We start from the raw sequence: 15000 nt of genomic DNA on the forward strand, positions 1-15000 counted from the left end.
TGATAGCTTTAAATGTCTCTCTCTCCCTCTCTCTCTCTCTCAGGACGCTAACTGGATCGCCCTGAACAGTTCCCTGCAGTGCGACAGCCTCAGCGATATATTTCTGCTCTTCAAAAGTTCCGACTTCATCACCCACGACCTCACCCAGCCGTGAGCCTCACACCTATTCCCCCCCTCATCCCCCCCCTCCCCTTATCCAGCTTTGCTTACGATTGGCGAGCGGCGGCTGCAGAAATCGGCGCGATGCAGATCCCTACCTCGCGCCGCTCGGCTCCCCTCCCATCATGCATCACTGCAGGCTGTTCGTGATGGTCGTTATTTCGTTATTCCTTGTGCAGATTCCTCGTGTGCAGCGACCAGGACTCCCCCGATCCCGTCGTAAACTACGAGGTATTTTAAAACCGAATACTACTTTCACTCGCGTTGTGTTCGACGCTTATTTTTTGCGCTCTGAAGAAACTTGCGGGTGTATTTTCTTTTCCAACGCTCCGATCGTCCCCCAGCTGGTCCTGAGGAAGTGGAGCGAGTTGATTCCCGGAGGAGAGTTCCGCTGCTTCGTCAAAGAAAACAAGCTGATCGGTAACGACTCCGGATCACTGGAGATGCAGCGAGGTCACGACCTCCGACCTCTGAGCTCTGGTGTGTGTGTGTGTGTGTGTGTGTGTTCCCAGCCGTCTCCCAGAGGGACTACACCCAGCACTACCCGCACCTCCTGAAGCAGGAGGAGCAGCTCCTCCACGCCGTGCAGGAGTTCTTCAGCCAACACATCCAGGACAAGTTCCTGGACGAAGACTGTGAGCTGCTCTTGTTCTTCTTGTTCTTCTTCTTGTTCTTCTTCTTCTCCTCCTCCTCCTCCTCTCCCTCGGCTCTCCCCAGGAACAAACATCAGTTTAAAAAAAAAAATTTAAGTCATTAAATATTTACAGTTTTAAACAGGATATTGGGAGAGGAGAGGATGACAAGTGTAACTGTGTCTTTGTGAAGCATATATATATATATATATATATATCTATTATATTGTTAAATGACTGTTGTTGTTTCCTCTGTTGCTTTTGTCTGATTTCCAGTCGTGTTTGATGTCTACAGAGACAGCCAGGTGAGCTCACTGATATGGATATACACTGATCTTTATCAAATGTGGCTTTCAGACTGAGTGTGTGTGTGTGTGTGTGTGTGTGTCTCTCTGTGTGTGTGTGTGTGCTGCAGGGGAGGGTGTGGCTGATAGACGTGAACCCGTTCGGGGAGGTGACGGAGTCGCTGCTGTTCAGCTGGGAGGAGCTGACGTCTGGCGGGGAGATCGGCCAGCAGCAGCAGGTCGGCCGTCATCACACTCACACACACGCACACGCACACGCACACACACACACATGCGCGCGCTCAATGACGTTCTGCGGCGCAGGAGGGCCCGGCGTTCCGCTGCACCACCAGCGAGGTGACGGTGCAGCCCAGTCCCTGTCTGAGCTACAGGATCCCGCGAGACTTCGTCGACCTCTCCAGCGGCGAGGACGCCTACAAACTCATCGACTTCCTCAAACTGGTGAGCCGTTGTTCCGGAAGCGCCCGGCGAGCAAACGCCTCGTTAGTGTTGGATCATTTTGACCTCCGTGGATATTCCAGTTATACAGACTTTCCTGGAGGAGGCCGGAGTTCCTCGTTTACCCTAAACACACCTTCAACTCATCTGAAGGTGCCGTTCTCCAGCTCTTCATCACTTCAGTTCTCCAGCTCTTCATCACTTCAGTTCTCCAGCTCTTCATCATATCAAACACATCACCCGTTAAATAGATGTGACACAGGATGGGAACTAAAAGGGTTAAAGGGGAATTATTTTTTTGTCTTCTCCATCTGGATTTTAAACCCGTGTTTCTCAAATATGGAAAGAAAAGGAAATGTCATTGATCACCATCAGATTGGATCAGATTAGATTTTCCTTTATTAGTCCCACAGCGGGGAAATTGCAGGATCACAGCAGCGGGTGCACATTAGAGTATTAATACAAGGTAACAAATAAAATACCATATTATTTATAATAAAAATGTAGATGCAATCTCATTCATGATTTTTTTTTTCTAGAATCGACTCGATTCGTTTGAGTCTGATCTCTGTCTCCTCTCCGAACAGAAGAAACGGCAACAGGAGGATTCTGAGGAGGAGAACGCTCCACAGTGACACCGTACACCTGGACCCCCCCCCCCCCATGATGCTCCCAGCCTGCAGCGACTCCTCACAGACGGGTTCCTCCTGCAGCTCCTCCCCGTCGTCCAATGGGAAACGTCGAATCAGCTTTTTGAGCGTCCATTCTTTTCCCGTCGGGTCGCTCTCCGCCTCCGATGGGGAAGAGGAGACACACGCTCACACACACACACACACACGCTCACACACGCTCACACACACACACACACACGCTCACACACACACACACGCAGCTTATAGAAGGCCTGCTTTTATACTTTCAAATGGCGTGTGTACATTAGTTAATGTGTCAGCATCCCCGCATTAAATAATAAATAAAGTGTGTGTGTGTGTCACCTTTTTATTCTTTTTGATTCTTACACACACACACACTCATTGCCCCGAGCGTCTTCGGGCGCACTTTTTCCGAGCCCTGCTTCCCCTCCCATCATGCATCACTGTCGACTGATTGCTCCTATAAAACAAGTAAAAACACCATGAAGCTTCTCGTGGCGTCTCGTCCGCTGGATGCTGTAAATTAGCACATTAAAAACTGATTGTGTTTTTCTTCTCACTGCGCCACGAGCTAACGAGCTGTGCGTGCGCGGCGCCGGGCGGTTAGCTGGTTTTGAGTTGTTTTCCTTCTCTGGATTGATGGAGTAATAACTGGGAACGAGCCGCTGTGATGAGGCACGTATTGTTCCACGTTCATCATCTTTCAGTTTTTTCCCCCGTGAAATCGTGCTGGAAACTTAAAGCTGCACTAATCCAATATTTTGCATTTTGGATCGAGATCCACAGAGAATCGTCGACTGATCCTGCAGACTTTTATTAATTTTAAAAAAAAATTCTCAGCCCGTTATCGCCCCGCGCTTCGGTTGAGTCCCACGGCTCTCATCGGCGCCATTTTTTTGGAGACACAGGAGCTGTTATGACTAAAAGTCTGTACTCCACTTAGCCAGAACCAAACAACAGGCCGTCAACGACCAATGAGCTCAGGGCTCATGGAGAACCAGTCGCAACCGGTGTCACGCCGTCATGTAAGTTTAAAAGAGAAACGCAATACATTATAAAAAAAGAGCTGATTGACGCGTCTTTTAGTATTAAAACAACTATTTATGGTCATTCTACAAGGCTAATGAGCTAATGGGATGACATTGGGGGTCTGATGTGTCTAAAATGGACAGTATGTCCCACGTACCTATGAAGGGGGGAGCTGGGAGGTTGGATGTGACTCCTCTTCGTGCTTCTCGGGCCGGGCCTCCGCCTTCATCCTCTTGTTTTAAAAAAGATGCCTTCCTCCTCCCTTTTGCAGCCAGGGGCATTCATCTTCCCATCAAGGGTGGAGGTCACATTGGCTGACATGGAGTAAATGGGGAGGGGGGGGGGGGGGGAGTTTTCCTTGCTTGCTGCTGAGGGAGAGCTGCAGTAGTTTGCAGACGGAATACTCATGAGCAGCTGAGGCTGCAACTCTGTCCCTCCCCTGTCGCTGTCTCTCTCTCTCGCTCTCTCTCTCTCTCTGTGAGTGTGCGCGTGCACGTGCACATGTGTTGTGAGCAGTAACCCGGCCTGAGCTGACCTCAGCGCATGCAGCTGTCAGTAAGGGGGGGGCCGGGGGGGGGATCAGTGCGCATCTGCAAACGGACCCTGTAATCCAGGTGGTTAAACCCCAGCTGCAGCCGGTCCTCACCGCTGATCCCCCCACGCCCCCCCGCCCCCCCTCCCTCGAGAGGAAATCCCAAACGTTGACGGGCGCACGCTGGTTGTTGTCAGCAAGTTGGTGCATTGCGAATTTACCGCTGCCGTGCCTGGACCGGACCCTCTCTCACACACACACACACACTCACACACACACACACACACACACACACACACACACACACACACACACACACACACACACACATACACACACACACACACACACACCTCTCTTCCCCTCTGTCGGACACGCATCCCGGCAGCTCCCTGTTGCAGTCAACAACCCACGCTGCCACAATAAAGCTCTAGATTGGAGCATTTATAGTTATTCATGTGACACTGAGTGGATGAATAAGAGTAAAAAATGGGTTTTAATGCATTAAATACATGAATGTCAAGGAGGAGGCCGGAAAAAACGCGGGAGGTGCAGCAATTAACGACGTTTAGGCAATTGCAGCAGCTCCGCGGTCAAGCTGCACCTGCGTAGCCAGCGCAATCCCGGAAGTTGTGACATCTTGACTTCAAAACAAAAGCTCAAAAGAAATCGTTTTAGATGTGTGTGAAATTGATGAGTTAGGCTTACCGGTAAATTGTTGGATAACATGATAAAAGCTATATACTATAACTGATATAAATTCTGGTTCTACGACGCTTTAAAATGTGATATAGTCTGCGGCCATTTTTCTTAAAATGTTGTATACTTGTGAATTCATATTCTCTTCATGTCACCTAGTAGTAAAACCTGCTTTCAGGTTGCTCGCTTACCTGATTCTGCTATTAATTGTATGCATTTGTTAAGTTAATTATTCAATTAAATTCAGTTTATTTTATATCGCCCATTATCGCAAATTATACATTTACATCAGAGGGCTTTACAGTCTGTATACATATGACATCCCTGACCTTTGACCTCGCATCGGATCAGGAACAACTCCCAAGAAATAGAAAGAAACCCTTTGTCATGTGACCAGAATGAAGCATTACAGAGTAACAACACATTATATTATGTTTATAAAGCTTGTAGAACTGTCTGATGATGATGATTTTGTTATACTGTTGGTCCTCGTATGGGTAATAATCGGAAATTTGTTGATAAGTAATAATAATAAAAATAACTTTATTTATATAGCACCTTTAAAACAATGTTTACAAAGTGCTCCACAGAGTCAAAGCAAAACAAGTGGAATAGCAAGAAACCAATATTACATTTAAAAGTATATATTAAAATAAAGTACTATCAACACACAACAATGATAAGGAATAACAGTAGCAATAGTATGTGTCAAAACATCTTAACATACACGAATGGCTTTATTCCTGTTATGTAAATATAGAAGCTTTTATTTTGAAAGTCCTGACGAGACGCGCTGTTAGCTCCTCGTGAACTTGACAGCCGCTGTCCAGGCGGCCGTGGATGAGGAGAGGGAGGCGGGATCGAGAGGAGGAGGAGGAGGAGGAGGAGGAGGAGGAGGAGGGCGGCAGCAGGGACCCAGTAACCTGCAGGAGGACTCACATGGTCCTGCTGCAGCAGAGGAGCGCAGACCGCCGGGACTCCAACGACCCTCTGACACTCTGCTCCGTTCTCCTTTATTTGAGACCCTCCTTCCGTGTCTCCCCCCCCCTCCTCCTCCTCCTCCTCCTCCCCGGTGTCGGTCGGACTTGTGCCGGTGAGCAGCAGCGATGGCTCGGGAGAACGGAGTCTGCGGCCGAGGAGAGACGTGGAAACAACAGGTCGACGACATCAAGAAGATTTTCGATTTCAAAGAAGTCCTCGGCACGTGAGTTGACTGAACTTCTCCCCGGCGGCGCTCCGCCCGGTCTTCAGGCTCCATGTGGGTGTCCGGAGTGCGCGGACAGACCATAATAGTGACCGTTGAGATCACCATGGGGACCAGAAGCCTCCGCGCTCACCTTACGCACTCCCGACTGTGACACACTGGGTTCTCCTTCTTCTTCTGTGGTATTCCAGTCGGCTTGTTCCATGTCCGCGGGGGGCCCGGGGGTGGGCGTACATTTTTATTCTATATTTTATATTTTTTCACCACTAATTATTGTCTCTTTGTGCTTCGCGTAATGTTTCTGTGAGACTCCTTTGAGCCGAGTGACGTCACAGCCTCACAGCTTCTGTTAATTGAGCTAATTCAACTACTTTTACACCACAATTTACCCAAATGACACTAATGGTACTTTTAACTATATAGTGCGTTAAATACTCACCATACTTCAACCTCTGTACACATTTATATTGTTTTTAACCGTCTTAATGTCACCATTTAACATCGTAGCTTTGTTCTTCAACAGTTATTCTGTTACTTTTAGGCTAACTGTCAGCTATTGTAGCCACTAGCTGCTTTAAAGCTAAATGACAACCACGTATCCATCACTTCACTCAGCTATTTGAACTATTTAACTATGAGGACTATTTAACTTGTTTTCACACACCCGCTGACTCAATATACTTTAAAAAATGTCTATAAAATGACTTAAGTTTGCCTAAAGTGGTGTCCACGTGTGTTATAGTATATATTAATTTAAGAGATGTTTATAGCGATTATTTTGCCCCCTACAAGATTACATAAACAATGTTAATACAATATTTACGCTTTCCAATAGGTGCACAAACAATTAATAGTGAATACTCTTCGACGTTGTCAAGTGCTTGTCCGGTGTCCACGTTGGGTGTGTTATAGTAACTTTACGGCAAGTTTATACCGATTATTTTGCCCCCTAATAACGTGACTTGCGTTGCTCGAGTGTTCCTGTGGTTTTACTATACTCTCTTTATTTTGGTTTATTTGATAAGGGACAGTGCACATTAATAATAACATTTCTGTAGAGACAGATGTCTTTAAAAATATCAAAAAACACAAGATTACATAAACAATGTTCATAAAATATTTACACTTTTCAATGGGTGCACAAACAATTAATAGTGAATACTCTGAGACGCTGTTAAGACATGCAACAAGTTGTGCGTTGTGTTCATCGGGGCGGTGAGTCAGGATGACTGAGAGCTCACGGAGATGGAGCGGTCATCTGCTTTGGCACATGTCCTGGAGGAGATGTTCTCCTCTCCTCCTCTCCTCTCCTCCTCTCCTCCTCTCCTCCTCTCACCGCTCCTCTCCTCCTCTCACCGCTCCTCTCCTCCTCTCCTCCTCTCCTCCTCTCACTGCTCCTCTCCTCCTCTCACCGCTCCTCTCCACCTCTCACCCCTCCTCTCCTCCTCTCCTCCTCCTCTCCTCCTCTCCTCTCCTCCTCCTCCTCTCCTCCTCTCCTCTCCTCCTCTCACCTCTCCTCTCTCCTCCTCTCCTCCTCTCCTCTCCTCCTCTCCCCTCTCCTCCTCCTCTCCTCCTCTCCTCCGCTCCTCTCCTCTCCTCCTCTCCTCCGCTCCTCTCCTCCTCTCACCGCTCCTCTCCTCCTCTCACCGCTCTCCTCCTCCCCCTCTCCTCCTCCTCCTCCTCTCCTCCTCTCACCGCTCCTCTCTCTCCTCCTCCTCCTCTCCTCTCTCCTCCTCCTCCTCTCCTCCTCCTCTCCTCCTCTCCCCTCCTCCTCTCCTCCTCTCCTCCTCCTCCTCTCATCCTCCTCCTCCTCCTCTCCTCCTCTCCTCTCGTCCTCCTCCTCTCCTCTTCTCCTCCTCTCGTCCTCCTCTCCCGCTCCTCTCCTCCTCTCACCGCTCCTCTCCTCCTCTCCTCCCTCCTCTCCTCCTCTCCTCCTCTCACCGCTTCTCTCCTCCTCTCCTCCTCTCCTCCTCTCCTCCTCTCCTCCTCTCACCGCTCCTCTCTTCCTCTCCTCCTCTCCTCCGCTCCTCTCCTCCTCTCACCGCTCCTCTCCTCCTCTCACCGCTCCTCTCCTCTCCTTCTCTCCTCCTCTCCTCTCCTCTCCTCCTCTCCTCTCCTCCTCCTCCTCTCCTCCTCTCCTCTCCTCTCTCCTCCTCACCTCTCCTCCTCCTCCTCTCCTCCCTCCTCCTCCTCCTCTCCTCCTCTCCTCTCTCCTCCTCTCCTCTCCTCCTCTCTCCTCCTCTCTTCTCCTCTCCTCCTCTCTCCTCCTCTCCTCTCTCCTCCTCCTCTCACCGCCTCCTCCTCCTCCTCTCCTCCTCTCACCTCCTCCTCCTCTCCTCCTCTCCTCCTCTCCTCCTCTCCTCCTCCTCTCCTCCTCTCACCGCTCCTCTCTCTCCTCCTCCTCCTCCTCCTCCTCCTCTCCTCTCCTCCTCTCCTCCTCTCCTCCTCTCACCCCTCCTCTCCTCCTCTCCCTCCTCCTCTCCTCCTCTCCTCCTCTCCTCCTCTCCGCCCTCCTCCTCTCCTCCTCTCCTCCTCTCCTCCTCTCCGCCTCTCCTCCTCCTCTCCTCTCCTCTCCTCCTCTCCTCCTCCTCTCCTCCTCTCACCGCTCCTCTCCTCCTCTCACCGCTCCTCTCCTCCTCTCCTCCTCTCACCGCTCCTCTCCTCTCCTCCTCTCACCGCTCCTCTCCTCTCCTCCTCTCCTCCTCTCCTCTCCTCTCCTCCTCTCCTCCCCTCCTCTCCTCCTCTCACACTCCTCCTCCTCCTCTCACTCCTCTCCTTCTCTCCTCCTCTCCTCTCCTCTCCTCCTCTCCTCTCCTCCTCTCCTCTCCTCCTCTCACCGCTCCTCTCCTCTCCTCCTCTCACCGCCCCTCTCCTCCTCTCTCTCTCCTCTCCCTCCTCTCCTCCTCCTCCTCACCTCCTCCTCCTCACCCTCCTCTCCTCTCCTCTCCTCCTCTCACCGCTCCTCTCCTCTCCTCCTCTCACCGCTCCTCTCCTCCTCTCCTCCTCTCCTCCTCTCACCGCTCCTCTCCTCCTCTCCTCCTCTCCTCTCCTCCTCTCCTCCTCTCCTCCTCTCTCCTCTCCTCCTCTCCCCCTCTCCTCCTCTCCTCCTCTCCTCCTCTCCTCCCCTCCTCTCCCTCCTCTCTCCTCTCCTCTCCTCCTCTCACCGCTCCTCTCCTCCTCTCCTCCTCTCCTCCTCTCCTCTCCTCCTCTCACCGCTCCTCTCCTCCTCTCACCGCTCCTCTCCTCCTCTCCTCCTCTCACCGCTCCTCTCTTCCTCTCCTCCTCTCACCGCTTCTCTCCTCCTCTCCTCCTCTCACCGCTCCTCTCCTCCTCTCACCGCTCCTCTCCTCCTCTCCTCCTCTCCTCCTCTCACCGCTCCTCTCACTCTCTGTTTCTTTCACCTGGGTCCACAGAGGAGATTCACCCTCTCCACCTCCACCTTTAGTCTCTACTCTCTTCTCCCTCGCTCCATATTCCCTCTCGCTCTCATTCAAACGGCGACAGAATGCAGGTCGACGCCCCCCCCCCCCACCTCCTCCTCCTCCCCAAAATCCCTGACAGCTTGTCCCTGCTGTGTTTTTCCTGCCGTGGGGAGCGTTGTCTGTTTTGGACAGCATCCTGGAAGGGGGGGGGGGGACGGATGCAGATTGGGTTTAGGACAATCTTCCCCCGATAGAAGGAAGTTCAATCACGTTGCGTCATGGATGACTGAGGATGGATTGCTTGTTTGTCACACACACACACACACACACACACACACACACACACACACACACATACACGCACACACACATAGCGGACTCAATGATCCAAATCAGCCATGCTGCGGCCACACATTAACCAGAGCTGCTGACGGATCTTTGAACTTGAAGCATCAGCAGAAAAAGAGGAAGATGTCTGTGTGTCTGTATGTGTGTGTGTGTGTGTCTGTGTCTGTGTGTGTGTGTGTGTGTGTGTGTGTGTGTGTGTGTGTGTCTGTGTGTGTGTCTGTGTGTGTGTGTCTGTGTGTGTGTGTGTGTGTGTGTGTGTGTGTGTGTGTGTGTGTGTGTGTGTGTGTGTGTGTGTGTGTGTGTGTGTGTCTGTGTGTGTGTGTGTGTGTGTGTGTGTGTGTGTGTGTGTCTGTGTGTCTGTGTGTGTGTGTGTGTGTGTGTGTGTGTCTGTGTGTGTGTGTGTGTGTGTGTCTGTGTCTGTGTCTGTGTGTGAGAGCTGGGGAAGTGATATGCAATTATCACGGGAAAGCAGCATGAAGGAGAAGAGGACGAAGAGGATGAAGAGGAGCGGCGGCGACAACGTGACAAAGCGGACGCAGTTGGGATGAAATCCAGCAGCCAATCAAAAAGGACCCCCGATAAAATGTGCCACGTGATTGGACGACCGGCCAGAGAGACGGCGTCCGGACCCCTCAAACCTGGATATGAGTTTGTAGTTCTGCTCGTGTGGTTCCCTCGTGTCGTAGTCCACGGGCTTTGGGTTCTGTGCCTTTAAGGCGGAACACACGCCGAAGATATGGGGACGAGTTATGTGTCGAATGTTTTCTCCGCGTCAGCGTTTTCTGAGCCGCATCTGTTCTGTGATGTCACGGAGCTGACACCCAGCCGTCACGTTCCGTCTCCTCGCACTATACCCCCCACTGGCTTGTGTGTGTGTGTGTGTGTGTGTGTGTGGTTGGAGACATGTACATGCGGCTCTCCTCTGTGTCTTATTACCCTCCCCTGGTCTGGTGTGTGTGTGCCTGTCGCTGCCTATTTAATAATTCAATACGAACAGGAGTGTGTTCATTGCGTGTGTGTGTGTGTGTGTGCGTCAGGTAGTCCACAGCTTGCTCAGCAGGAGGGGTCGGAGCGGGAGACTGATTGAAGAAGTCGAGTGAAAAGAGGCCGAAAACGCGGTGTTTGGATTCGCCCCGTTGGCTCCGGGTGGAGGCTCCATGTCGGGAGTTAGAGGACACAGCGGTGTGTGTGTGTGAGTGTGTGTGTGTGTGAGTGAGTGAGTGTGAGTGAGTGAGTGATAGAGACATAAAGGAAAGTGGCGGCCCGGATGGTGGTGCATTGTGGGACGTCACCGTGCCATTTAGGGCACGCTGCCCTTAATTGCTGCTCCACTTCCCTTCTGCTGGCTCTGTTCTCTCCACTGCAGATCTGACCCCCCCCCCCCCCCGCCCGCCCATCCTCTCTCTCTTTTCATGTCTCTTTATCTCCCTCTTAATGTTTGAAGCTCTTTCATACACCTCCCTGCTGTGTGTCCCAGTGTTAAACGTGTACCTTGTGTTTGTTGTTGGTCAGCGTAGTGAGGACAGGACGCAGGTTTTAAAGTTTCCATTCTTCCGTCATTCTTTATAAATAGCGACTTTATAAATAGGACAGAAGATGATTGTTTGCAATGTGGCAAAAAACTTCATCAGTGGGCAGATAGTCCACACTTCGAACAGCATGTGTGTGTGTGTGTGTGTGTGTGTGTGCGTGTGTGTGCGTGTGTGTGTGTGTGTGCGTGTGAGCTGCTGCTCGTGCACAAAGACCAGCTCAACCCCACCGCAGTGCGAGTCGGCAGCTTGTCCTCGGTCCTCTCCTTTTCTTTTTTTTTTCTCCCGTCGAGTCCCGACGGCTGTGAATGGTCGTCGGCGTCGTCGTTCCTCGTTGCCGCCGGTGGGTCAGCAGGGCCATGGCAGCAGGAGGCAGGAGGCAGCAGGAGGAGGCAGGAGGCAGGAGGAGGAGGCAGGAGGAGGCAGGAGGCAGCAGGAGGAGGCAGGAGGCCGGGCCAACAGAACAGGATTATACCTCCAGGAATCAGTTTGAGTTTGAGAACCTTCAGTGACGTTCAGGTCACTCTGTGATCTCTAGCCCGACATCACACATGTTTTTGTGGTATCATTCTTAGAGGAGGTCATGGGGCGTTTGTTGCTCCTCCTCGTGACGTTATCTTTCTGAGGGCAGTGTTGCCCCGCTGTGTTTCTGACGCTGTCTTTGCGTCGATGTTGCGCAACAGTCACATTCAGGATGTGTTGACTGAACATGTCACAATTATAATTTCTTAAATCTAAATGTCTGTTTTCTCCACTGCCCTCTGACCGCCGGTGTTATGCAGCTGAACATTTAAAGACGTCGTCTTGGGCTTAAAAAAACAGTTTTCACTATTTTTTAAACCACTCGACTTTATAATCGACGGAGAAATCAACAATGAAAACGATGATTATTCGACCCACTCAGTTATGGCGCGGCGCCGCGTCCCCAAATAATACTCGCCGCCGCCGCCCGTCAGATTGTGAAGGATTGCCGCCTTTAATGGAGGCCGCGCCGCCGCGGCACACACACTCCGTCATCTGGACAGGTCATTTAGGGCAGGCACACACACACACACACACACACACGCACACGCAAACACACACTCATTGGAAACGCATCAAGCGCCTGAGACACACACAAACACACACACACACTAAACACACAAGGATCAGTCACAGAAACACAACTCACACACACTATCGGACATTCTCACGGAAACATTTATGTAAATATAATTATAATCTTGTGTGTTTTTAAAACGTACTCAAACTTAAGAGACATCGTAATGTGAGTGAAATACTTTACACCTCACGGAGTGGGTTTACTCAGTGTGTGTGTGTGTGTGAGTGTGTAAGTGAGTGTGTGTTTTTTGTGTATGTGTGTCTGTGGTGTGTTTGTGTTTGAGTGTCTGTGTGTGTTTGTGTGAGTGTGTGTGTTTGTTTGTGTGAGTGTTTGTTTGTGTGAGTGTGTGTATGTGTGTGTATGTGTGGTGTGATTGTGTGTCTTTGTGTGTGTTTGTGTGTTTGTGAGTGTTTGTGTGTGTGAGTGTGTCTGTGTGTGTGAGTGTAAGTGTGTGTGTGTGTGTGTGTGTGTGTGTGAGAAAAATGCTCTCTGCGTCATCCCTTTAGTTATTTGCGATGATATCATCTTTATTTCCACTGGGAATCGCCTCATGAGAAACTCACTATCTGAGGAAAATTACATCACAAAAACAGGTGAAAACAGTCCGGAGTCTAAATTTATGTTTTAATGTTATGTTTAATGGGGGGGGGGGGAACAAATCCACACAACATCGCTTCTAAAACAAAATGTTATATGTTTAAAAATGACAACATAGCAGGGAGGACATTTATGTGTTGTTAGGGGTCAGTGTTCCCCCACTGACTGAACTCCAGGAGCATTTATAAATACATCGGGGCACTTTATGAAACTTGTGAAATAACATTTAACCTTTGTTCAGAAATAATAAATATACTTATTTAGGCTGACAGGATATGAGCAACTGTCATAAAAATACCCAAAATAAGACTTCTCGGCAATAATAAGACTATTAGGCACTAAGCAGTAGTCTACAGATTAAACATGTTTTTGAGAACAGAAAACATAAATCAGACAATCATATTCAATTGTTCTCTTATTTCTCTGTGGTTATTTATTGTTATAACTACTGTGAATAATTATAACTAATTTCTTAGTTTTTTTATAATCAAAAATTATATATATATATATATATATATATATATATATTTTATCCAGGCAATACAGATCGGACGCACACAACAAAGAACAAAAACAAAGCGCTTTTAAATTATCATAATTATGAGACGTAATTATGGGGCGTTTTCTGCCTCTCGTGACATCAGGGCCAACATTATATTTTTTAGGGGAGGTTTTGCCCTTTGCCCTGCTGTGTTTCCCACGCATTGTGTGTGTGTGTGTGTGGGGGGGTGACATCATTATTCCGTCATGTCGTTCAGCCCTAATATTCCACCCACACTTTACCCACGGGCCGATGGTGGAGCACCCCGCAGCCGCCATCTGCCACGCCCCCTTGGTGTGTGTGACAGTTATAATCTACTGAAGGGAGGGCCTGTTCTCTGTGTGTGTGTGGGTGTGTGTGTGTGTGTGTGTGTGTGGTTATCTGTATATCTGCATGTAAGAGACAATCTAGAGTTCCTGGGAAAGTGGATGCATAGTTTCACCCGAGGGAGAAAAGACAAGTGTGAGCATCTGTGCGTATCTGTGTGCGTCAACAACAACAACAACAACAACAACACCAGCAGCGTAACAACGGCGTGTTTCAATATTTGCCCCAGGATCGTTCCGACTGATACGCCCTCAGAGGCGGCCGTCGTTATCACGACTCTAAAGCAAACATGGAGGCCTCCCATCACGCGGGAGGAGGGCGTGAAGGAAGTACACCCGGACAGCTGGAGAGCCCCTTCAGGAACCCCATCAGGAACCCCATCAGGAACTACCTTCAGGAACTACCTTCAGGAACCCTCTTCAGGAACTACCTTCAGGAACTACCTTCAGGAACCCCCTTCAGGAACTACCTTCAGGAACTACCTTCAGGAACCGCCTTCAGGAACTACCTTCAGGAACTACCTTCAGTAACCCCCTTCAGGAACTACCTTCAGGAACTACCTTCAGGAACTACCTTCAGGAACCGCCTTCAGGAACTACCTTCAGGAACCCCCTTCAGTAACCCCCTTCAGGAACTACCTTCAGGAACTACCTTCAGGAACCGCCTTCAGGAACTACCTTCAGGAACTACCTTCAGGAACTACCTTCAGGAACCGCCTTCAGGAACTACCTTCAGGAACTACCTTCAGTAACCCCCTTCAGGAACTACCTTCAGGAACCGCCTTCAGGAACTACCTTCAGGAACCCCCTTCAGTAACCCCCTTCAGGAACTACCTTCAGGAACTACCTTCAGTAACCCCCTTCAGGAACTACCTTCAGGAACTACCTTCAGTAACCCCCTTCAGGAACTACCTTCAGGAACTACCTTCAGGAACTACCTTCAGGAACCGCCTTCAGGAACTACCTTCAGGAACCCCCTTCAGTAACCGCCTTCAGGAACTACCTTCAGGAACTACCTTCAGTAACCCCCTTCAGGAACTACCTTCAGGAACTACCTTCAGGAACTACCTTCAGGAACCCCCTTCAGGAACCCCCTTCAGGAACCCCCTTCAGGAACCACCTTCAGGAACTACCTTCAGGAACCCCCTTCAGGAACTACCTTCAGGAACCCCCTTCAGGAACTACCTTCAGGAACCCCCTTCAGGAACCACCTTCAGGAACCCCCTTCAGGAACCCTCTTCAGGAACTACCTTCAGGAACCCCCTTCAGGAACCTCCTTCAGGAACCCCCTTCAGGAACTACCTTCAGGAACCCCCTCCAGGAACCCCCTTCAGGAACTACCTTCAGGAACCCCCTTCAGGAACTACCTTCAGGAACCCTCATCAGGAACCACCTTCAGGAACTACCTTCAGGAACCGCCTTCAGGAACCGCCTTCAGGAACTACCTTCAGGAACCTCCTTCAGGAACCCCCTTCAGGAACTAC

General features: G+C 50.1%; 2 protein-coding genes and 1 long non-coding RNA gene across 7 annotated transcripts in view; 2 read left to right on the plus strand and 1 right to left on the minus strand.

Annotated features, from left to right (window-relative positions):
* The window catches only part of cdc123 (cell division cycle 123 homolog (S. cerevisiae)), a 6426-nt gene extending 3898 nt beyond the window's left edge, over positions 1-2528 (plus strand). The window contains exons 6-14 of one of the 4 annotated variants that reach the window (XR_008833011.1): positions 44-150; positions 339-390; positions 504-579; positions 672-794; positions 1068-1096; positions 1207-1314; positions 1400-1537; positions 1618-2000; positions 2122-2159. Coding sequence is in view for 3 of the 4 variants with exons in the window: in XM_056424714.1 (XP_056280689.1) it covers positions 44-150; positions 339-390; positions 504-579; positions 672-794; positions 1068-1096; positions 1207-1314; positions 1400-1537; positions 1940-2000; positions 2122-2147 (720 nt within the window). In the remaining variant the exon portion in view is untranslated. Of the gene's footprint in view, positions 1-43; positions 151-338; positions 391-503; positions 580-671; positions 795-1067; positions 1097-1206; positions 1315-1399; positions 1538-1617; positions 2001-2121 lie in introns of all 4 variants that reach the window. The other 3 variants (XM_056424714.1, XM_056424716.1, XM_056424715.1) reach the window with 3 other exon arrangements.
* LOC130200431 (uncharacterized) lies at positions 1916-3433 on the minus strand. The gene is made up of 2 exons (XR_008833012.1): positions 3374-3433; positions 1916-2647 (listed from the first exon to the last, which is right to left on the minus strand). It is a non-coding gene; the product is annotated as an uncharacterized LOC130200431 (long non-coding RNA).
* A 1545-nt stretch (positions 3434-4978) lies between these two features.
* The window catches only part of camk1da (calcium/calmodulin-dependent protein kinase 1Da), a 32057-nt gene continuing 22035 nt past the window's right edge, over positions 4979-15000 (plus strand). For both annotated transcript variants that reach the window (XM_056424710.1, XM_056424711.1), the window contains exon 1: positions 4979-5651. In XM_056424710.1, coding sequence (XP_056280685.1) covers positions 5554-5651 — 98 coding nt within the window. In that variant the 5' untranslated portion in view covers positions 4979-5553. The remainder of the gene's footprint in view (positions 5652-15000) is intronic.

This window comes from Pseudoliparis swirei, chromosome 10 (genome assembly GCF_029220125.1).
Source record: "Pseudoliparis swirei isolate HS2019 ecotype Mariana Trench chromosome 10, NWPU_hadal_v1, whole genome shotgun sequence".
Lineage (NCBI taxonomy): Eukaryota > Metazoa > Chordata > Actinopteri > Perciformes > Liparidae > Pseudoliparis > Pseudoliparis swirei.